Source organism: Cavia porcellus, unplaced genomic scaffold (genome assembly GCF_034190915.1).
Source record: "Cavia porcellus strain 051 isolate PalLab524CR breed Dunkin Hartley unplaced genomic scaffold, mCavPor4.1 scaffold_2, whole genome shotgun sequence".
NCBI classification, from domain to species: domain Eukaryota; kingdom Metazoa; phylum Chordata; class Mammalia; order Rodentia; family Caviidae; genus Cavia; species Cavia porcellus.
In genome coordinates this window covers 51,244,993-51,270,434 of record NW_026947485.1, presented here as the reverse complement: position 1 = coordinate 51,270,434, position 25,442 = coordinate 51,244,993, and the positions used below count along the sequence as shown (strand labels likewise).

Below are 25,442 nucleotides of genomic sequence, written 5' to 3'. Positions count from 1 at the left end.
TACAGAATCTCATCTTTTAAATACTATAACAAACATCCAAACAATGTTATGTTAGACTCAGCTGGTGGTAGTAAAATAAAAAAATCCCATGAGAAAGAGGTGGAATTTAAAGGTGAAGAGAGGAAAAACATTTTGATGGGCTAACTCCACATTTCTTTTAAGATATCACAGATAAAACAGCAGAGATGTTATTTGCTGCTACTTTTTCTGTGGCCTGAATGAAATTAAGCTAGAGAATATATACCACTGTCATGAATCTATTCTAAAATAGACTGCAACTTTTTTGAAACAGGGAATTTAAAGGAAGCAGTGCTAACTTTGATATTTTCAGTCATAGCTTGAACCTTACTCTGATGCTTAGTACTTTGGACAACTTTCTTCACCTCCTTGGTTCAAGAGAGCTAATCTGTGAAATGGAATACTACTTCACTATTGGATTATTGTGACATTAAATTAAGTAATACATGTAAATAAGTAGAGCAGTGCCTCACAAAGCAAGTATTAATCAGTGTTAATATTCTCTGATAAGTAAATGTTTAGAAAAGCAAAATGACATCAGTACTTTAAAATCCTGGGTTCATTTCTCAGTCCTAGCTTCTATTAATTGGGATAATTCAAAAAATTACTTAACCAACTTTAAAGCTTAGTATCCTCATCTGGAAATGGGGTTCAATCATTTTACTTCACCAGGGGTATAGAGATACTTGAAATGTGTTTTAAAGCACAAAATATGGTGACTCACTGTGTTAATGTATTAGTCAGCTTTCTCATTCCTGAAACAATGCCCCATACCCACAATTTAAGAGAGGAGGGATTTAATTTGGTCATAGATTTCGTCTATGTTCAGCTGGCCCTAAGGCAGAAACATCTAAGTGGAAGGGCATGGTGGAACATGGCAAGCAGAGCAGAAGAGTGTCAGAGATGAAGGGGCAGTGGGCCGGATGTAGACCCCGTGACCACACCTCTGTGGTCCACCAAGGCTCAGGTAGATGCGTGCCCTTCCAGTTCCTAGGCCAGATCCCAAAACCAATCAATTGAAACTCTGTCCTAATCTTCACAGCCAAAAAACAAATATATAACCATCATTAAAAAATCTAGTCTGTAGGGAAATTCTTCTAAAGGTTTAATAGGTACATAAGTGCCATGAGGGACCCATGATAAGATGCTGTCAACAAATTATTGCTACTTGTTGCTTTGTTGAATGCGAAGAAATACTCATTTTTTTTGTTCAATAACTGTGAGTCATATTATATTATTGCATTTCATTATATTCCTTTCACTAATTTCCAAATTAATTTTAATTTTGTATGATGAAATTCAGATTTATAAGTTGTCCAGAACTTGAGTAGCTATCATGTGCAAGTTCAACACATGCAAAGATATCTCTGGTTCTTTGGATGAAGCACTGATTCAATACCGCCAGCTATCATGGACCAATATGGGGCCTTGAAATGTTTTCCTAATAAAAATCTTTCTCAGTGTCTGTGGCAAATTGCAAAACATGTCATGGTTCTTTACAGCACCTCTCAATATAGTCTTTTTTCCCCTACCTGTTGAATCTGAATGGCCCCATATCTCTTACCTGGGCTATAGAACTTGGTGAAAGTGAATTGTGTTTCAAGCCTGAACCTCAGGAGATCTTCTTGCTTACATCTACTTCCTTGGAAATCTGCTACTGTCTTGTGAATTATCCTAGTCAAGCTTGTTGGAAGATGAGACACCACATGGAGCAGAAATAAAACATTTCAGCTGTGGTTCCCTTAGACCAACTGTCCCTAGCTAACTAGAAAGGTGACTACTGATACAGTCAGCCCAGCTGAGTCTGAATTTCTACCTGTTGAACCAAGGCCTCAGCACCAAGCTGCACAGATACAGGAAAAGTATCATGATCAGAAACTGCAGAATACGTGTTTAGTGTCATAATTGATACCCTCTGTTGCTGAGAGGAGAGTCTTCTCAGCTTTTCAGAGTCAGTGCTGTGGAAGGAATCTTGGAGAAGATCTTTTCTGTTCTGAGGTACTCTTCCTAGTCCTCTGCATGTAAAAGAATCAAGAATTAATGTGCTATTGCCTCTCTTAACATTACTGGTGACTTGAGAATATGCCTCTTTTTAATCTAGACAATCTGATTTTGGCTTCTGTACATGTTCCATCAAGATAAAGGAAAATTAAATTAACTTACAACTAAAATTTTGTCCTAGCTATGAATGATGTGTGTATTTTGAATGAACTCCTGGATAGAAATAAACTGATGTCTGTGTATCTTTAGTAGGAGAGTCCTTGTGTTGTAGTCCATAAATACAAACAAACGGTATCCAGACTGTCCCTCAGTTTCTGTCTCTCTGAGGCTCTCTGTCTCTGTCTCTGTCCCATCCCACCCCATCTTGCCCAGCACCCACCCACTGTCTCTCTCAGGCACTGGAGATTAAGACCCCAGGGCCTGGCACATGCTTGGTAGACGCTAACAAGAAGCCACACTCCAGCCCCCAAACACTTCTGTAACCCAGTACAAATCAGAAGATGGCTCAAAAGTTAGTTAAGACTTTCTACATTTAAACAGCATACAGTGTAAACATAATTGAACCTTTCCAGAGTTCAATTAAGTAAACAAGCATGAGGATCTAAAAGTGGGGTTCCTACAACTTTTCCCTACTTTCCTTGCTTCCAAGTCCCCATCTGTATTGTGAGACTTCACTTTTTGTTTTAAATGCCCCTTTGCATCAGTCGTGGGCAAAAGTGGGAAATGAGGAGCTTGTCTTTCTGCTCTTTTTTTCCATTGAAAAAATAGGATTTTCAGTGGATTTTCTTGCTCCCTTTGGAAGCATTCTCTAAGGGCTCCCTCATCTAATGCTACAAACCTTTCTCTTTTTTCTTCAGTCTATGAAAACACACTTATATCCCTTTTTTCCCTGTGCATGTTTTTCAATTAAATATAGAATAAGTGGCAACCATTTCATTGTGTAATCACGTTCCCATGCTTTTACAATGTTAAACAAGTTGTTCCTGAAGAGATTACACGATAGTCCTTAGCCATAGTTAAGAATGATGGCTGTGTTCAAGTTTTGTAGTACAGTGTCTTAATAAAGGCTTCTCAATGTGTAGCCGTCTTTGTGACACACTCTTCGCAGCCAGGAGTAAAGACCAAATTAGGAGTGTTTGTCATGATCCAAATTCTTCTAAGGCACTCGTACAGATACCTTTAGTAGTCAGATTTTTACATTTCCTTTTATAGCTAATAAATATGCTCTGAGGGCATGTGTATAACTACGTATGGTTGTGCAGACCTTCTGTGAAACCAGTTCAAATAAAGAAATCTTCAGCAGCAGTCACACCCTGTTAATTGTGACATCTTTACAGTTTGTATTGGCTTTCTCAGAGTACAGGTTCAGGAGGAGAACTTTGCTGAAGTGTTCACATAAGTATTCTATTGGGAGATATTTCCAGTAACCTTCTCCACACATTAGCATAAAAGTAATTTTACTGTCACCAACTTTTAAAATTATAAGAAACCAGCATAAACTAAGCAATCAGTAGATTTCTTGCTTTGATTATTTACCTGATGGTAGGATCAAATCTAGGTCTCTGATAGGCTAAACTCTACCACTGAGTTCCACCTCCATCCCAAATGTATTTCTTTTTATCATGTGTTTACCCATAACATGTATCAAAACTTAAAAAATAAAAGCAGGAAAGCCTAAATTATGTTGCCTCTAATAACACTGTGAAGATACATTAGATTTTTAAATAGGCAATAAAGTTTATTTAAATCTGTATTCATTAAGGAAATCTGTGACATATTTTTTTAAATTGTGGAAATTTTCTCAAGTATATTTCTGGAAATTTGCTAATCAAGCCTAGTTTTTTATATAGTATTCCATAATCTGGCTGATGATGATGATGATGATGATGATGATGTGTGTGTGTGTGTGTGTGTGTGTGCGCGCATGTGTGTGATGTAGAGGCTAAAAATTACCTCCCCTTCTAAGAGACTATTTGCTGGTCCTTACTAAGGCAACAACTAACAAATTGAGAAGGAAAATATTTATAAAGAAGGTGCAGATTTCTATTTTAGTATACTCATTTGATTGGAAAGACACTTAAATACAGAACAAAACAAAGACAAGGTACTAGATAAATGCCTTTGTACGCCTCTCCATTTATAATACATCCAACATATCTCAGATCACTTAATCTGTGATTTTAAAGCCAAAATAGAAAAGTGGATATAGTACACAACTTCTGAAGATGGTCCCCAGTGATTCCCATTTACTAATATTCATCCCATGTCTTCCCTCCTTTTTGAGCGCGGACTGGTCTGGGTCATTTGTTGCCAAAGAATGAAACATAGCAGAGGTGACCGTGTCACCAGCAAGATAGTAGACTGCACTTCCATTTTACACGCTATCACTCTCTCTGGGATTGCTCACCCTGAGGAGCACCAGTTACTGTGTTGGGAGCTGCCCACATTACAGAGTTTTCATGTGGTCTTCCCCAAGTCAAGCTTGGAAATGATAGCAGGCTGCGCTGTCCCCGGGTACAAACCTACAGGAACCCTGAATCAGTCTGTCTACCCACACTCGAATTTTAGACTTATAGAAACTGTGTGATGATAAATGTTTCTTATTGTCAACTCTGAAGTTTTGGGATGGTTTGTAACTAATACAGAATTTTTTATTTTAAATCTGGAAATTTATCAAATTGAGAAAAAATGAAAAGAAAGTTTAGCTTTAACCTCATTATATTGCCTCTGACAACCACATAGTGGACAGAATCTTTCTTACATTAGGGCAGATAATTTTTGATACTAATGGTTGTCTATATGTTTTGAATAAAGAAAGGAGGTCTTTTAATTTTCAGATACAATTTATTCAAACAAATATTTCTTTGTTCCCATTACATAAATATTTTTCTCTCACTCTTAACATGGAAAAACCGATTTTTCATTGAGACTGGAGAATTTTGACTTACACCCTGTCCTTTGGAGGGTCTCACTTGTGTATTGATCACCTCCAGGCCCGTGTGTAGTACAGCTGGTATGCAGACTTGCAGGTTCCTTATAATCTGTCTCAGATTCATCTGAAAGGAAGAACTCCTAGCTTGTGAAAAATAGGCAGTCCCTCAGATCAAAATTTATTGTTCCAGAGAAGCTACAAGTAAGGAATATTACTCTTAGAATTATTACGTACCTTTAAAATTTCGTTCTGAAGGAAAAAAAAAAAAACTGGCTTTACAATTAAGAGCCCAGGGTTTAGAGTAAAGGATGCCAAAATTCAAATATTAGCTCTGCCAAGTGCTTGCTAAGTAATCAGGCAAGATTCTTAATCTCTCCAATACTTTTCCATAAATTGTTGTGGATTGAAAAAGTGATGCTTTGTGGCTGCCAAATAAAAGCATTTTAATGTATGATAGTTGAGATATTTCTACTATGACTCAGGCCATGTTAACACCAACAACAACAACAACAAAAACAAGTCCCCAACTATAACTAGAAGTGCTTCAGGATATCTACTCTAACTGAAATTCATTACCGTTTCCTCAAAAAGCATCAGGATTTACCTGTGCTGCTTTAATGACACTGCCACATTTATTGAGGTGGTAGAGAAACCCTAAGTGATTGCTACCACCTAATTATATCTCAGGTCCCAGTAAACATTGCCTTGGTGAAAGTCCCACACCACTATTTCATACTGGTACCATCTTAAGAAATGTGGGGATAGATTGAATGGGAGTCACTCTAGTTCCCATAGCTTAGCTGCAGATTTTATTACAAGATATTTAGGTTGAAAGATTATAGATTTCCTTTTTTGTCTTCTAATAGAATAGTCTTTGTGTTTATTAACTACAGTGTGTGAGTTAATGGGTTCCAGGTTGTTTGGATAACAGTGGATTTCATGGTAGAGATTCATAAAAGCCTTGTGGCTTTGTGTTTCCTGTGCTAAACTAATAGAAATGAATCTTAGACTCTGAAGTGGAGGTTTTATTCTCATTTGCTTCTGGATAAATAATATCAACAACTTGAACCCATCAGTTAGTTACTCTGTTCTTAATTTCTAATCCTTTTCATTTTAAATAATGATTCTATTTCTTCCTGACTTTAGAAACTGATTTACCAAGTAATATAGGTTTCATGCAAGGTTATAACCTATCTTTAGGCACTGGGGTTAAGAGCAACCACGAGTCCATTTCCTTCGTTGGGGTGAAATGCAGACAATAGTAGCCTCCCTCTCTCTTTGGATTATTGCGAGGATAAAATTAGATGATCCCTTGAGATGCTTAGAACTCTGTTAGCCATTGCAAGTGCTCAGTAAAATATCAGCTGCTGCTATCACCATCACCACTTTGAGTCCTCTTCGTGAAAAGCAGGGGAGTTCCTTGAGGTGAAGAATAGTATATTAAAGATCATTTGATAATTTAAAAACATTAAATAATTTTCTAGCATTTTTTAAAAATCTCAGGCACTGTAGTTGACATCTGGAATTCAATTATGGATTAGAAGCTTATAGTCAGTGGTAAACCGATATGCTGGCAATCATAATGCAGTAAAGAAGGACTAAATAATAGAGCTTGTACTAAGCTGTGAGAATGAGAAGAATTTTATGGGGGATAGTTGAGAGAAGGTTCTCACAGAGTCACTGACTTTACCTCTGGGCCTGCAGCCCAGTAGAGAGTAGGGTTCTGGGAGATGGGGAAAGGAACAAGATCCCCTAGATGTAACTGGAGGGGAGGATAGGAGGCAGGCAGAAGCAGCTGCAGAGCTGAGGTGCCAGGTTATGAAGGACCTTCTCTGCCATGCTGAGAAAGTGTAGTTCATGTAGCACCTCTGCAAAGGGGAGTGAGTTTTATAAAAATAGTTTTGGAAGCATCACTGGTCTACAAGAAGAGAGACCAGTTAGGAGAATGAGGGCCCGCGGCGGCAGGATGAGAGTTTGAGTATGTGTACTCCAGGGGAGATGCTGGGCTATAGGGCTTGAGGTTTGGGGTGTAGTAAGATGACCACACAGAAGAGGGAGCCCTCTGGGTCCCCTGGGTGACCAGGTGGGTGGAGACACCTTCATTCATGCCATCATATACTTCAGACTTGTGTGAATGATGGGAAATTTTTAATTTCATAAACAGAGGAAAAATTATAGCAGTTTTATTGTTTTATTAGGAATGATTAATTGTAGTTCTAAGTCACAATAAATTATTTCTACTCTTACCTAAGAATGTCGGCAAACTTAAAGTTGAAGAATGTATTTTTTAAAAATATATTTAAATTCAATTCCTATGAAACTTACCCTTTTATAGGGGTGTGGAGCAAATCTTCAGAAAGATTGAAAAACAGGTAATGAACTAAAAAGTTCAAAGAATTTGAAACTTAGATTAATCGAAATATATTTATTAGGGGGTAAGTGACTTCACACATTATGCTAAATGTCTAAGATAGCCATGTGCTGAAAGGAATTATTTTCAAATATACTTCCTTTGTCCAGGATCTTTGTCCATCTAAAATGCTTCTTTAGAAGTGTTGGGTGAATATTTATACATAGTCACAGTAGATAAATATACATGCACAGTTACACACATAAAGAATATGTACATTTCATATAATCTACCTTGGTCAGCTTCATTCCAAGGTGATTAAAGAAGTCTTAGTAACACTTGCTTATTTAGTAACCGCCTGTGATTCCTTGCTCCAGAGGGAAATTTGGTTATGAAAACAGCATGAATCAGATGATCTCACTCCAATGCTGCATAATATCTTCCAGACCCAAATTGTCTTCAGATCAACTCAGACCATGTTTGAAATACCAGATGTTCTGAAACACCCCCCAGCCCCCACTTTACCCTGCACCCCCATCCCTACCCCGTTTTCTTTACAGCATCTGACGTGCAATACCCTCTTCTCGGTCAGGAAGGTCACCTGAAATGTTGCCAGCCTATCTGGTTGCTTGAAATTATGAAAATGTAGAAATTGATTCCATTCCCATTTCTTACTAAAATAACCTGGGGCACAGAGGGTCTTTCAAAGCACAGATCCTGGGAATATAAATTCAATTTCTACAGCCTGTAGTTAGGAATAGTTTAAAAATCTTGTTTGTTAATGAGTAGTATTTCAAGATAAATATTACAGAGCCGTTTTTCTTCTTTCAGTGATCCTTGTATTTTCAGTATTTTCAGCATTCACAAAGCCTGACTGCGATTTCTCCGAATATAGTCAATTCAAAAGACCTGTTTTCTTGGATACTAACGAAGAAAAATTATCTGTCATATCCTTGTATTGATGCTGGCCAGAATATGTTACTAAAATTACGTGAGGTAGACAGCTTTGGGACTTGTGCGTTTATGAAAACCATGTGTTTTTAGGCACAAAGTGTTGACTCTTCAGGGAATACCATTTCATATTTGTTGGTGAAATGATTACGTGCAACAGAGCTGAATTGTATGACTCAGAGCTTACATTTTTTAAAAATTTCATATGTGCTTTTTGTAGATTGCTCCTCCAAACTGAGTTTCAGGTGATTTTGACTTAGAAGAACCACCAATAATATATTAACTTTCTCAAATAATCATTTTCTATCAAATGATTAAACTTTGATCAACCTGAATGACTAAAGTTTATGTTACACATGATTTGCAATCATAATTATAGAATTAAAACTTTTCCTAGAGTCAATCTATCTTTATTTCTTCATTATGTGAATGAAACCCAGAGAAAGAAAATTACTTCTAACATCAGTGAATTTGACCATGACACTCTGAGATCATCTCATAGTTTCCCTGCCTCTCTTTTAGTGATCGTTTTTAGTTCTCTGTTTCGTTAGTTCTCTAGTACTTATAATCGTGTAATTTTTAGTCTTCTTTTTAATACATGGTATAGCTAACTCTTACAGTGTAGCTATTACATACAGAGACACAGGTCTGAAGTCTCAGTCCAGTTACTGGGATTTCTCTTTCCGAGCAGCCAGTTTGCCCAAGATGAGGAAGAGCTAGTACTATCTTGGTTCTCCCCCTTCCCGACCCTCTTCTAGTACTTCTGCACAAAGAGCACCGCCTCTATGCTTTTTCCTTGCTAAAATTCTGGAGTGCAGATAACTGGGCAGGCACGAAAGTGTAAGATTTGGCTGTCTTAAGAATAGCTAAGACCCTTGAGGAAAGAAGGACCCTAACCACCGTGTGTGTGTGTGGGGGGGTGGTCTGTCCAAAGGAGGAGGTGTCTTGAAAAGAATTCTGGATCCTGGCCATTAGGGAATCCTGGACACAAAGCAAGGAGGGAGAAAAATTGATGGAGCCTTCAGGGCAAGTGGAATTCCAAATCCTTCAACTGACTAGCACTGAGCACCTCAAGTTTTGAGACTTTTCTCAAAAAAAGATCTAGGAATAGGCCTTGAGAACCTGCCCCAAAACTCATATTATTGTACAGTGCAATTAATATGTTTTCCTTTGACTGATATACATTTGACTTATGAGGGGGCAGCAAGCAGCTGCCTCTGAGGATGGAAATAAAGCAAAATAATTTGTTTCACCCACCCTGTGCTGGCAACATTTTGACATATATCCAATTTAACAATTGCATTTTAGGTTGTAACAGTCTAAAAACAGGCACATTCACTGAACAAGGAATAGAGTGAATCATGTTTTTGTTGGAGACACTGTGCTTTTTTATCTACCAGGTTGATAAAGAGATTACAATGTAGAAGTTTTTTGTTTTTTTTTTTTTAACTCAGTGATGTGGCATAAGATAGAATGTTTCTGTGTGTTTGTTTTTGATGAGTTCAGCTTCAGTTTGGCTTAGCAGCAGGAGAGAGGGTTATCACTGCTGTGACTTCTGTCTGTTCTCTTTAATTTCAGACTTGTTCTCTGCCTTGGATATTTGCAAGATCTCTTTACTCTTTTCTCCTTCCGAACACACTGGGGAAGATGTAGTTGTGTGTTTTTAGAAAGATGGAGAGGGGCACTTTCCTCTGGAAAGTCACAGCCAGACTGGAAAAGTCTGCTATGGAGATTGTTGCCTTCAGGCAGGGTGGGTAGAAGAACTCTGGAACATTGCTTTCTGAGCTTCAAGGTCGCGTCAGATCCAGTTCTTCAGATTACTGTTTCTCCTCCTAGATTCCTAACCCAGAACCCCACCCTTACCCCAAGAGCCCCAAGGTTCTACTCCCAGAGATTGGGAAATCTTTTCACCCTTCCCTGTGTTGCCTGCACCACACCATCACTTGTGGCTACTCTTTGGAGCTTCCTTCCTATCAGTCTCCTTCCAGCCCTGGGGATGTTTGGTAAATCTACAATCTTGATAGTTGAGGAGATTTACTTTCTCCCTTGTGGGAATAGAAAGCAGCACAAAACTGCTTACTGCAAAAGCCATCCCTGATCTCCCTTAGACTCCCTCCCTGCCCCCCTGCACTGCCTCCTGTTGGTCCTCCCAGCTACGAAATAATGCTCATCTTTTCAGTCTCAGTTCAAGCTACACTGTTTAATAAGCATTCATTCCCATTCTTTCTAACTGCTTCACATCTTCCTAAGAGCAAGCTTTTAGGAAGGCATCTACATTTAAAACCAGACGCCAGATTTTAGGTTATGTTTGCTCTTGATCTAGTGTGGCCAGAAGCAAATCACTTCTCCCTTCTGGAATTTAGTCTCCAATCTCACCTAAAAAGGACGTCTAGATCTATGCAGAGGAAGAGTACATGGAACATTTAGAATAACATATGTTCTTGAAATACCAGTCCCAGTAATTCTAAGAAATAGACTGCTGTTATAAGAATATAACGAAGTGGTTGGAAAGAAACTTGCCCCTTTGCAAGGTTGACTTCATCAGTCAGCTGTGAGTTATAGAAGGACCTTAGTATAAAACCTCTGCTGACTAATCAAGCTTCTAAGGCTGAACTTGGAAGATGCACCAGAAATAGGGAACACATGGTATTGTTCCCCTATGTTTGTATTGTTTTATCAAACCCAGTGTTATTCGTATCAGGTACCTCAGACTCAAAGACAGGCAAGAAGTTGTACAAATAAGCATTTTATTTAGAGCAAACAGTAGCTTCTAGATATTATCTAAACCAGTATGTCTCAGGATTTTAAATACATATAATTGTGTATGTATATGTAAGTTCTATGTTAGGAGGTAAAATTACAGGATTCCTTATTATGAAGTTACTGTAAATGTTTAAAAGCCATTGATTTAATCTAAGCTGTGTGGCTATGTGATTAAGTCTGATTAAAATAATCTTAATTTTTATTTGGGATTAGTAGTTAGCAAGAGAAGCACAGAACATGGTATGAAGCAAATCCATGCCCCAGGCACGGATTATTAACTTTCCTATCATGGAAAACTAGGATGGGTTAAAAAAGTACATCCTTTCAGATTTGCTCTTCGTTTTACTATGAATAACCTTAATGAGAAAACTCAGTTATACTCCTTATAAAAGAACAGAAAACACAACCCATCTTCCTCAGTTCTTTGTTTGACTCACTGTATGCCGTACTCTAAACTGTAATTGCCAGTGACAAGAAAAAAGTTGATTCTGAGAAAGTTTAATGCTGATGTGAAATACACAGTGTACAAAAGTTCAACTCTTTTGAGAATTGGTAATATAGACATGGTATGATGATGAAGTACCGCTGGATTTTTATACATTAGAGAGTATGTTGAGGTAGTCTGACATATAATTAGTATTATAATTCTCCTAAACAAGCTGATTGACTAGCTGACCTGGAATATGCCATTGCAGTAGAAGGATGTGTTCATTTTCATCAGATAAAAAGCAAAGGCTCAAGGCTGATTGTGCAGAGAACAAATTACCATGTGGTTTTGGTTACATAATGATAAATACAACTTGGTAAAATTACAGGAGACCATTTAAAAAGATTTGGCCCACTCAAAAACTACTCCAGTGGTAATTAATTTGTCACAGCTACTAATGCAACATTTAAAATATGAAATAATGTGGTCACTAGTGATTTGCTGATGTGCAAGTGCAAAGCCAGTCAATCTTTTTTTTGTGGATAAGTAGTTGTATAGAAGAGTTTACATTGCCTTGCCCTTGTATGCCCTTATCTGTTCTCCCACCCTATCTGCCTATTAGGCCATGTCTCAGAAAGTTACCAAGTGTTGTTTAGTAGGATGGAGAGAAAAGAACAGTTTACCACAGTAAGGTAACAGTACAGCCCTCCCACCCCCTTGCCTAGCTGTGAGAGCACAGGTCGTGTGGTCAGAAAGTCCTGGATTCAAATCCTTTTTTCTCTGCCATTTTGATCTTAGGCAAGGACTTCTATCTCTCTCTGGGTTTCAATTAAAATGGACAATACCATTTCCTACTGTATAACCATTTTATGATTTTCATACAATTCTGATGAAGAAACAAAGGACATACTATTTCTGGCATTCAATAAATGTTTGTGGTTACTATTTATCATAATTAAAATAATTAAACTTTTAATTCCTAAAACCTTTCATGCATTTCCTTGTTTGCTGCAAAATATGCCACTTAGGACCAGACTTGCCATCTAAACTCTGCTTCCCGAGTGTTCCCTGTGCTTATTATAGCCAGGGCGTGTAGTGGTCAAAGACATAAATTCCTGCTTTTGATGACAGTCCATCCCACAGTCCACCCCACAGTTGTTTCTTGATGCTTTTCTTTTCATGATAAAAAGCAATAAGAGCGTAAAGTATGTTCTGTATGTACTTGGAGCTGCCATTTACTACCTGGCTGTCATAATTGGCTAAACAGCGTGCCACTCACAAAAGATTTGTTTGAAAGCTACATCAACAGGAACGGTAAGTGGAATTAAAAGTGTGATTTATTGAATTTTTCAGATTTCTAAAAACATAATAATAGATCTATGTTTTCTCTTCAACAGATGGGCTTAGGTCATGAGCAAGGATTTGGAGCCCCCTGTTTAAAATGCAAAGAAAACTGTGAAGGATTTGAACTGCACTTCTGGAGGTAATGTTTTGAAAACTGCCTTAGTAATTTACTCTTTTTGGCAGTAGTTTCTCAGACAGTGCAATCTCTTCAAGAGTTCTCAGTCATAGTTGCTAAGTTGTAGATGTTATTTTTTTTAAATGAATGAAAAATAGAGCTGTCTGTCTTCCTGTCATTAAGTTTGACTGAGCAAATGCAACCATAATAACTATATTTAGATTAGTTTGATGTATTTGCTGTTTCATCTTTCTTATGAATCTTAAACATTGATTATGCCTTTTCTAAGTGGCAAACAAGTTTGTGTTAATCTTCCAGGATGGTTTATTAATTTAATTATTATTTTTAATAATTACTATCTTTTTATATCTTATATTTGGAAGAAGTGATAGATATGAGTGATGAATTGAGTATTCATATAGTAGTTATCAGGAAATAAGGTTTTAGGTATCTTTAAAATTTCTAGAAGTAAACTTATTACTGAAAAACCTATCAGAAACCAGTATTTGAAACTTGTTCTTGTGAAGAGCATGGATGTTCTTGGTCAATAGCTGTATAGATCACCGTGGTAGTTCACATGTCTGCTCAAAGTTAGAACAGCATATTATTGTTAGAAGGAAAAAGATCAATAATACAATATTAGAATAGCAGTGATTTTTAACAGTGAACCTCATTTGACAGCTACATGTGTTATACAGATTTCTACAGAAAACTCTAGAAAGCATACACAATTTCATTAGTGCTCTGACTTTGTACAATATAAGTTGAGGGAAGATATAAGAGAGTGGATGTCAAACTCCTTTAAAAGCTAACATATTTAATGTCTCAAAAAAAAGGGTTGAGAATATAGTGGCAGAGTACTTGCCTAGCCGTTATCAACCCTGAATTCAAACCTTGACACTGAAAAAAAAAAAAAAAAACAAGTATGATAATATTGAAAATAACAGAAACCTAGGTCCTCTAAGAAATGTCACAGTTCTTTATTTTTAGATAGCTGAATTTTCCATGGAGTCTTAAGTTTTTAAAGTTTAAATGGCTCTTCCTGGTTCTGTCTTTTCAGGAACATAGTAGTTAGGCAATGTGCCTGTCATTTCTAAAAAGATAACATTACTAAACACAAAATGTTCTTCATGGATTGAAATACAGTTGTCGCTTAGTATCCAAGTTCTGCAGGTCCCCAGAATCCATAGATGCTTAAATCTCTTATGTAAAATGGTATAATATTTGTGTATAGTCTACACATCCAGGTACTTTGTTTGTTAGATAACTTATAATAATACATTATATGTGCTAGGTAAATTATTTAGGGAAAAATGACAGCTTTTAAAATTCCATAAATAGTACATGTACCATCATTGTTTGGAATTATTTTTTTTTTATTTGCCTCTGACTCCATACAGTGGAACCAACGATAGGAAGCAGAGGCTGACTGTATTTCAGCTCTTGCTGTGCTCACTTTTTGTGATTCTTGCTGACTTTCCAGAGGTCTGCAGTGCCCTCTACTGGGCATAGTTTTTAAGTTTACAAGCTTAGTACTAAGAGATGGTCATCTTTTCTCTAAAGCAGGAAGCTTGTTTATAGTATTTTGTTTGATCTGTATTATTTCTATTGCAAATCCTTAAAGTCAGATATTTTGTGACCAGATAAAAAGGCAAGAGCAGATCTCCATGGCATGAAAATCACCCCTTTATTTCAGTTTTATCACACAGACTCACCTAATGTAAACTAGGTATAGTCTGAGAGTCTAGTAGCTGTAAAACACGAGGCCTTTGGCCTCCATCCTAGCTTGTGTTGATGTAGTCTGTCCAGATTGTGTTTCTTAGTAGTTCCATCATATTCCTGACCTGAGTCCAGGCACATTTCTCTTGCTTACAACTCTTGGTTAGTCCCTGGCATTTTAGCCATAACTGGAAGAACAAAGGCAGATACCTTTGAACATCAACTGCAGCAACACAGTCCTTAAAATAAAATACTTTGTGCCAACTATATATTTGTATATAAGAAGGCTGCAGCAGTAGCCTAAGACCACAGAGCTTTGTGGTTGAGGTGGACCTGGGGTCCCTCCCCCCATGTGTCTGTCCTCACGACTGGTTATCCTTAACTCCTTCCAGAGCTGGACACATTTGGAAAATTGGAATTAAATTATTCTCCACTTCTTTTCCAGTCATCCTCCCATATAATTATAAGATTGTTATGTTGAAAGTGAATACGAAAATATACTCCCTGATAACTTGAGAACTCTCAGTTCACTCCTGTTTCACAGGAAATACCAAGAATCAGCAAGTGACATTAAATCAAATTAAAAAGCTTCTGCACAGCAAAAGAAACAACCAGTAGAGTAAAGTCACAACCTACAGAGTGGGAAAAAAAAAAATCTTTTTGCCAGCTGTTCCTCAGTCAGAGAACTGATACCTGGAATATATGGCTGTCGGTGGGCACGTAGACTAGTACAACCATTATGGAAATTAGTGTGGAGATTCTTCAGAAAACTTAAACTAGAAATTCCATTTGACCCAAGCTGTTTTCTTTCTATGTGTCTTCCCAAAAGAAACACATCTTACAGTCATGTATGCATACTTGTGCTTATAGTAACATAATTCATAATACAGTAGCTCAGTCTTGGAAATAGCCTGTGTGTCCCTCAGTACATACAGAAATTATGGCATTTATGTACAATGGAGTACTACTATCGCGTAAAGAAAAATAAAGTTTGAGTCATTTGTAGAACAATGAATATACCATGATACTATAAGGTTAAGTGACATAAATGAGATGCAAAAGCTTCGTACTGAGCCAGGGATATACCCCACTGGCAAAATGCCTGCCTGGCAAGTGCAAGGTCCTGAGTTTGATCAGTGGTACAAAAAGAAGGGAGGAAGAAAGGAAGGAAAGAAAGGAAGAGAAAAAAGAAAGAAAAAAGCTTCAATATCACATTGTTTCTGTTATATGAAAAACCCAGAATACGGAAAGCAAAATTAAAAACAGATAGTAAGAAATAGGGAGATGAATCTTTTTCAGATATGAAGGAGATTAGGAGATGGAGAGAAGGGATAGGAAGATGATGAACGAAGAATTGAGATGCTCATCATAAAGAATGTAACAGTGTGTACTGCAGACATGTACTGATAAAAAGTAGTAAGAAAAAACCCAGTAGGTCCAACAGTAATGCAGATGGTTTATCTACATTTCATAGAATGTGCTGGTAACGCTGCCCCTGAGAGATGGCTTTTGTAAAAAAAGTTCTGGATCCAGTCTTTGTTCAATTCTGGATACTGAAGGCTTTTGGAGATTAATAAGATAAATTAGCCTCATAAAGACTGCAAGAGGCCCTGCAGTTAAAATATCTATTATGTAATGTGATGTTTCTAAATATCTCTTCTGTAGAACATAGGTTTGGGAACATGGATTTAGATATTTTCTTACCTGAACAAAGGGAATGAAACTAAAATTATCTTTCAGAGGAAAAAACTCTCTTAGTTCCACTGGACTTCATCCATCTTTGGCCTTTGATGGCAGACTTGATGCATTTGGCCTCTGTTTACTTTGCTATATTACCACAGTGTTCTTGATCCTTGGTATTCCCTGAAATTTCTGGAAATACCAGGAATTTCTGGAAAGCCTTCTTGCATGTGTCCTTTACTTGGACAAACTTTTTTTTTCCACTTCCAAAGAACAAAAGATCCCAGCTCTAGCAGTATTTCTGAGGATTCTCCCTTCCCCTCTTTGTTAGTTGGCTTGGCCTGACATAACAAAATACCATAGAGCTGGTGGCTTAGAAACAATTTAATTTCCCTTAATTTTAAAGGCTCAAAGGTTCAAAATGGTTTGCTGCGAATTTTCTTTCTGAGATTAGACAGATGCTTCTCACTATATATATACTCTCTCCCTCTCCCTCTCCCTCTCTCTCTCTCTCTCTCTCTCTCTCTCTCTCTGTGTGTGTGTGTGTGTGTGTGTGTGTGTGTGTGTGTGTGTGTGTAGTAAGAATACTAGGGAGATACATCATCTCTTATGAGGCTACCAGTCCTATCTAGTAAGAATCCCACACTTATAACGTCTTTGAACCTTAGTTACCTCCCAAAAACCCTAGCTCCAAATATAGTTATATTGGGGGTTAGGACTTCAGCTTATGAATATGAGACACGATTGTGTCTATATCACCTTCTTTCCTTGTTTCACACATCACCAACTTAATGATCATTTTACCTTAGCATTGTATACTTCTGGAAAAGCAGGAAATAAATACCCAGGTTTCACTCTCCATCACTCTCTTCTGCCTCCTGTTTTCCATTTCTGAGGACCAAGGAGTCCATTGGTAGTCATTGTTTATGGGGCTCCTGGAACATAGCCTACAGTACTGAAACTCAAACAAGTTAAAACAATTTGTTTGTACTCATGTAAAACAAACATAATTTATGAGCAGTTCCTGTGAATCACATAGAAGTATTTACAATAGTTTTCTATTGCTGCGTTACAAATTACTACAAACTTAGTAGTTTTAAACAATGCCTATTAATTGACTCAGTGACCAATTTGCCCTTTATTGTGGATGATACATTGTGTCAACGTGAGAAATTCAGAAGCTTAACTGAGAGACTCTGCAAGGAGCCAGGATCTGTCCTTTGTAAGCATCCTCAGCCTGTGCTAGAGGAAAACAGAGATTTTGTGAGTGCTACATCCATCAGGGAGAAGGGCGTGGCCTATTGCAGTATAAAGGAGGAGAAGAGGCTTGCTCTTCCCCATTTTGCTATTGTTGCTTTGCTGTCTTCGGCCACCTTGTGCTGTAACACTCTGCTTTGAAGCCAGCTGAATATGGGATGAAACCTCCACAAACAGTGAGCTAAATAAACCTTTTCTTCCTTCATTTTGAGTGTTAGGCATTTTGTCCCAGCAGTGAGAGAAAGGTAACCAAGACACCCTTTTTTGTTTGTTTGGGGTGTTTGTTTTCAGACAGGGTTTCAGTATGCAATTCAGTCTGGCCTTGAACTCACTTTGGAGCCTAGGGTAGCTTCGAATTTGCAGTGATCCTTCCGCCTCATCCATTTATCTTTTTGCCTTAGATATTTTGAGAGATAAGAGGAAATGTTTACCTGGAATCCCTCCTTAGACCCTCAAAAGGCTTAAAATAGGGACCAAGTTAGGCTGTTATCTAGAAGCTTGGAGGAAGAATCTGCTTTCAAGCTTATTCCTGTTGTTACTAGATTTGATTTTTGTGCCTGAAAGACTGAAGGCCCAGTTTTCTCCTTGGCTGTCAGAAGTTGCTCTCAGTTTCTAGAAGCCACTCAAATTCCACAGAGTCCCTTCCATCTTCAGAGCCAACAAGAGTATTTAGAATCTCTCTGTACTTCTAATCACTCTGACTTTGCTGCTGCCAGCTAGAGAAAAGTCATTGCTCTTTAAGGATTTGAGTGATTATGTTGAGCACATCTGGATAGTCTCCAATTCCCATATAAAGTAATAGGGAAGTAATACCAGAGGCAGAGGTCTTAGGGGACATCACAGAATGCTGCTTTATATACCTGATTATCCATAATCCCTCTCATGCATTTTACATGCAAGAAACCAGTTAATAATGTAAAATAACTCAACACAGTCATAGCTTATAGATGGAAGACCTGAATTTGAATCCAAAGCTTGCAGATTAGAAACTAGATCCTATATTTTCATATTTATGGCCAGTGAACCTTGAAATGCACCAGACTGTCTTCTGTAAAGTGTGATTTTCTTGACCAGCGCTGTTGTGAACAGAGCTCACCCCTTCTTCACTGTGCCAGGGACATTCCATGACTAGAGGAAAACAAAAGGTTGAGAAAGCCAATTTCAAACCCAGTAAGAATCACTACCTACTGGACACACTGCCAAATACTATTTAGAGACAAATATTTATAAAATACCTAACCCCCAAAATTTCAAGGAGTTTATAGCCAGTGGTCTCATTAAGTTTCGTAATCTCATTACAGACACAGAACATTTGTGTAAGTGACATCATTGCTGTTTTGTCTTACGTGTGTTAAATCATTCCAATAAAACTGTTATATTTTACAAATAAAAAAGTATTGGTTGATTATAACATATATCTCTTCAGGCTTTCCACTTGGTTTACCGCTGGCTAAAAACAAGAACTTCTCCACCATAAATGGATTAGTACTGGTGTTGTATTCTGTAACAGGCCCACACTCAAGTCCATATATGTGTATCCCTGTTACAAAAGGGCAGTTTCCAGAGCTTTAAGTTATGTTTCATAGCAGTGGTAAGACCTTGCCTTTAAATCACTGAGATTGTTGACAGAATGGCAGGCACCCCAGTTTCTGCTACTTGCTGTGAGAAATGATTTTTATGAATAGTGATACGAAGGGAAGCTGAAGGATAGATCTTGACTGCTTTCAGCTTGAAACTATATCTCTTGTTTTTCTATGGCACTCCTTTTGGTGGTTTGGTTCTCTCTCCCTCAAATATAACTCATTGTTTTGAGTGTGGAGTTTTGGTTCGTTATGCAAACTATTTCTATATGTACATGTATTAGATGATAAGTTACTTTTGTACAAATAACTTTTTTGTATTATACCCACATGTCAGAGTTCACCTGTGTACTTCTACATCTTTTTAAGAGATCAAAAAAGACTATTTTAATAAAACTAACTTAATTCTGAATCCCTTCTCCTGATTTTCCCCCACATACAAGATGCTATAGTTTAACACCACAAGAAAGAGCTTTTTTTTCTTTTAATCTGTATTAGTGATATATTAGGTTTCTGTCTCATGCGATGGTCTTGGGCCAGCTCTTTTCACTGGAGAAGAGGTGCTGCGATGTTGGGGAGCTGGGAGAGCTGTGATCCTTCCAGTGCTTTAGTGATAGCAGTTCTGGCTGGAAGGATGGTCCCACCCTTTGTGAGCCACATTTTTATCAGACACTCAGTTCCAGGGCTCAGCAAATCAGTGGCTCAGGTGAGTACACATACTTACACAGTAGTCTGAAAGTATTATGAATCAATCCCAGGTCCTCCCTGTGTAGAAAATTTATAATCAGGCATAGTGTGGCTTTTTTAGGGTACTTCTTTTTCCCTCCTCACTGCTGCTGTTGGTGTGTTGTTTTAACTTGGTTTTATTTGCTTAATTAAAGGTGTACTTGGTGGATGAAGGGTGGAAAGCAAAACAGAGGTCCTCAGAATGTGAGTCTTTCCGAGAGTAGCGAAGACAAATAATAAAACAGTTAGAATTGGTTAATATCCGCCTTTACACGAAGCACTTTCATAGTAATTGCACTTGAACCTTATTACATTGTAATATTCCACACCCAGAAACCAGCAGGCTTTATTTTGCTTACTGTGTCTTTTACTGTTCATTTATCAAAGTCTAAAACCCAGCTTCTTACTTTGCATCATACGAGTCATACTGATAAGAAGTGGATCATGAGCATGTCCTGAGTCCAGGGTTGGCTGCATGTCCTTGGCCCTGTGACAGTTGCTTGCTCATTGTTAGGATGTGCACCATTGTCCACAGCCACAGAAGGATCTACTTACTATAATAAGAACTAAGTTCCCACCTCACCGCTTTCCTCCTCGGAAAGGATCAGTGTGACGGTTTTATAAATATTTTCACTGTTTTTGGAAACTGAAGAACAACAGTAATAAAGATCATGCTATTGTAGGATGATGCACTCTGTTCCACTAAACGGGAGTATGAGATAATAGATGTAAGAAAGAAGCTTTTATAGCTGTACTAAAATATGCTCACTCAACGAAATTTTACCAAATAAAGATTTCTGAACAGTGTGCGCACAAAGACAAGAATTTGCCTTTCTGCCCTCATGTCTGTCTGTCTGCCTTTCTCTCCTGCTGCCCCGTCTGTCTCTCCATCCACCCCTACATAAGTCAGACCTAGTATTTGAGTTCATACGTTGAAAAGAATTTTAAGAAAACTCAACACAAAAGAATATATAATTACCTGTCAGTTTGTTACTTGACAAAACAATGCATTTAAGTTCTTAGATGTTTGTTTTTAATTTTAGATAGGATGTTACTGAGTTACTGTCTTCCTCCTGCCTCAGCCTTCTGAGTCACTGGGGTAATGGGCTTGTGCCACCACACCAGGCTACATTCTTCTTATGCTAGTATATTGCCTTTCTATATGATCAACTATACATCTGTGAATAACAGTTTAGTTTCTTCCCTTCAGATGAATCCTTATGATTCCTATTTTTTAAATTTTCTCGCTGCTCTGAATAGTACCTTCAGGATGATGTGAATAGAACCGATATATCAAGTTTCTTTCTTGTTTTCAATCTTAAAATTAATACACTAAATTTAATGTTTGTCTAGTGTTTGACTTTTTTTTCAGAAACTGTGGAATCCTGCTAGTTTTTTTATAGAAGTTATTAAACAGTTAACGTGAGAGGTGTTGAAATGTTTCCAGTACTATTTCTGCATGCAGTGAAAAGCAAACATTCACTTTATTAGTTTCTGCTCTGTTATTTTCTTTCCTTGTACTTGAGGGTAATTCTGCCTTTTCCCCACTTCTTGAGTTGAATACTTTTGCCTCACAATTTTTGTTTCCACCTTTTCAATTTGAGCATTGAACTAGAGAACTCTTTCATTAGTTACCTCAGTATTTTAGCATGGACATTTAACCTAGTAATATCTGGTGTTATATTACACCGCAAGCTAGTGTCTTCCTAAGCGATTGACATAAATCTTTAAAACACTCATGCCTGTTGTCCTGTATTTCAGATCCAGCTTAAATTTCTGATATCACAGGTTTCCTGCTGTTCTGCCTTGCTCTGTTGCCTTTCCCAACTTCTGGCAGAGACTGCATGAATCCTCACAAACTGCCTCTCCCCTTTCTGTAGGAGGTGAGGGTAGTCCTTTCCTCTCATGTACATTGTATGTTGCGCCCTGACCCCCAAATACTGTTTTTTAATAAGCTAATTTTTAACACTAGACTTATATCTCCTACTGTCTCCTTGATATTTCTACTCGGCCTCACAGGCATTTCAAACTTGTTAGTTGTTTAAAAACTTTTATCAACTTTCCTTGTCCCTTACCTCAAATTAGTCTCTCTTTTGTATTATCATAATGCATTAAATATTCCTCTCACCAGCTTACTTTCTAATCCCCAAAATCTGTGTTCATTTTTTTAAGAAAGCAGTATCACATCCAAATCAACCACAAGGTTAAATAATTTTTATGTTCAAGGGTAGCTAAAATCTGTGTCTTTTCATCACTACTGATGAAACTTTAGTCAAAGCCATAATTCAACTTACCTGGACCACAGCAATAACCATCTAATATGAAGATTCCATTTATGAAATGCTACCTGTTCCTGTTACTAGGAGCCATCCCACTGCAAATTAAATGTGTAGTTAAGATGTTAACAGTCTCCCTACCGCAAGTATGTTTTACCCTCAATGCATTCTCCGTGGGGTGTAGGGTTTGTTATATTTAAAATTATAGATTGGATCACGTTATTGTATTGCCTAAAGCCTTCACATGCTTCCCCATCACTCTTGTAATGAAGGCCAAATTCCATACTGTGTTCTCTCCAGCCTTTTTATTATCCCATTCGTGTTCCTCATGGTAGTCATCCCAGTCTTTGCTGGTTCCCTGAAGAACAGTCTTTTTCCTAAATCGTGACCTCTGCAGATACTCCTCTTTCTACCCAGAATTTGAAAGGCTTTTCTTCTCCCTTTTTCCTGTTCCCTATACACAATATGCACTATATTTTCCACTTCCTAAACCTAAATGTCACTTTCATATGGAAGCGTTTTCTTATCAGGCTCAAGTGAAAATTATTCCCTCTCAGGGTAGTTTTGGAAGATTGGTGATTGGACTCATTTTGTTCATCACCCCTAGTATCAAGCACATTGCTTGGCACATGGGCACACATGTAGGTTCTATGAGTAAGTGTCTGACTTTCTACGTAGCTGATCCTGGACACACTGAGATAAGGAAGTGATGCCTTTACCATGATGGCAGATATTTTGTTAATCTATAATTTTCATACATGGTAGAGTACATGGTAGGTGGTAAGCAAGTGAGAAAAAAATGAAAAAAAAGAAGAGGAAGAAACAAACAGTACTAGAAAGGGCCGGGAGGAAAGGAAAAGTTGGAAATGGGAATGGAAGCAAATGAGAAAGTTACTCTTTGATGGAAAAAATGGTATCAGTCTACCTGCCTTTCACTTGCAGTTTTTTTTTTTTTTGAAGGGGGAAAAGCAATGAAATATTAACATGCAATAAAATAGGAAGCTTCTTGCTCTGATGATTTTTTGATGTTTTTATTTATTCATTTTGGCAAGAGAATAATTAGTACAGAATTGTTAGCTTCAGACATACCCGTTTAAGAGCATGCTTTTTAATTATAATCCAAAGTCTTACAAGGAAAATATATATTTCCTTCTTGCTTAAATATGTGTATATTCATCCTTCCCCTACAAAGACTTGCCTTTGTGTACCATTATAGACGTTTAAAAGGATTTTATGAACTAAACATGTGTGCACTTACTTATTACCAATTAGATATAGTTAAGCAATGCCCGTTTATATTTCCTAAATTGTAGAAAAATATGTCGTAACTGCAAGTGTGGCCAAGAAGAGCATGATGTCCTCCTGAGCAATGAAGAGGACCGAAAAGTGGGGAAACTTTTTGAAGACACCAAGTATACCACCCTAATTGCAAAGCTGAAGTCAGATGGAATTCCCATGTACAAACGCAACGTTATGATACTGACCAATCCGGTTGCTGCCAAGAAGAATGTCTCTATCAACACCGTCACCTATGAGTGGGCGCCTCCTGTCCAGAACCAGGCACTGGTAAATGAAAGGGAATAGGAGTCTTTTTATCCTGGACTTTCATTTAGGACAGTTCCTTTAGTGCCATAATCAACCTCATACACCCCCCATCTGTTATTTGGGGTAGGAGATACCTTTACTTTGACTGGCTCCTGTAGCAACCTTTTGAAAATAAGATTAGAAAATACCTCACAGAATTTTTCTGACTACCAAGAGGTTGCTGGGAATGATCTACCATGCTTAACAATTTCACCAAATTGCATTTTTTGTATCAGTCTATTAACTCCTAGTTTTCTCTTAAGAAGATTTCTCTTAAAGTAGCAGAGAATATTTAAGGAATAGAATTTCTGCCATTGTTTGCTGAACAAAAAGTGTTGAGCATTTTGCTTTTTTACTGTATACAGCAAAAAATTCAAATTTTTATTATGCTCCTTCCACTGCTATGACAACTAAATGAACTATTTAGAAGTCCTTGAGAAAGGTTACTTAGGTCATAGAAGTGAATCGTGTGGTATCGTTTTTCATGCAGTGGAGTCCTGCTGTTCCATAGGCCATTGTAGCCATGTCTGCCTAAAAACTTACGTTGTCTTTCAATCATATATTTGTTGATTTAGCACAACAAATACTTACCTTTAAATATAAAATATTTTTAGAAATTGAAAAAATTAATTTCATCAAAAACAATGTGTTTATTACCTATCTACCTTTAGTTAGTATGCCAATTTCTAAAGTGTTGACATCTCAAGACATTTGCAGTGTGAAAATGGATGAAATCCACTTTTCTTGTAACTAACCTGCTTGTGATGTGGCCAGTACTTTTCCCCTTTAACAATGGTCTGTCCCTGTGCTGCAGGCCAGGCAGTACATGCAGATGCTGCCCAAGGAGAAGCAGCCAGTGGCAGGGTCAGAGGGGGCGCAGTACCGGAAGAAGCAGCTGGCTAAGCAGCTCCCAGCACATGACCAGGACCCTTCCAAGTGCCATGAGTTGTCTCCCAAAGAGGTGAAGGAGATGGAGCAGTTTGTAAAGAAATACAAGAATGAGGCTCTGGGGGTCGGAGATGTCAAACTTCCCTGTGAGATGGACACTCAAGACCCCGACAAAGTGTACCTCCCTGGCGGGGACAGAACCACCACACCAGCAGCAGGGGCCATGGAGGACAAATCTGCGGAGCACAAAAAATCCGAATACGTGAGTAGAGTGGTCATATTGTTGACCCAATTTGTGTATTTTCTGATTATATATAACCAGGGATAATTGAGAATTTTCTGTATACATAGTAGTTAGTGTTGCCATCCTGCTCTGACGTGGCATAGTCACCTAGAATCTCCTACCATAATTTTCTTGTTAATTGCATGTCTGTTTGTATAAGCATGAATAATATATGCTTAGATTAAAAGTCAGACTTAAGTTTGTATTGCTATATTGGCAAGCATCTGTGTGTGTGTGTGTGTGTGTGTGTGTGTGTGTGTTCTAGAGAGGGAAGTTGGAGTCATTTTCTAATGATCTAAAAGTGAACAATTATGACACAAGACTTAGGAACAAAAGTCACTGTAATGTATTCTCATTGATCCAGTTAGCACATCAGCCATTAAGGTTTAGCACTGGAGAAAAGTTACTAATAAGCTCTAATCCTTTTTGAAAGAACTTGTGTAAAATTCCGGTGAAAATTGCTATGTCCATTTGTGACTTCACTTCAAGAAACAATAGGGTGAAGAAGTAGGCTTGAACAGTCTCAAGAAAGCTAAGAGATTACATGT

The 25,442-nt window shown here is 37.7% G+C and overlaps 1 protein-coding gene across 2 annotated transcripts in view; it reads left to right on the top strand.

The window, feature by feature from the left end:
• Positions 1-25,442, top strand: part of Tes (testin LIM domain protein) — a 45,565-nt gene that overhangs the window by 9,733 nt on the left and 10,390 nt on the right. For both annotated transcript variants that reach the window (XM_063241859.1, XM_063241852.1), the window contains exons 2-4: positions 12,840-12,925; positions 23,453-23,705; positions 24,538-24,873. In XM_063241859.1, the coding sequence (XP_063097929.1) occupies positions 12,840-12,925; positions 23,453-23,705; positions 24,538-24,873 (675 nt within the window). The remainder of the gene's footprint in view (positions 1-12,839; positions 12,926-23,452; positions 23,706-24,537; positions 24,874-25,442) is intronic.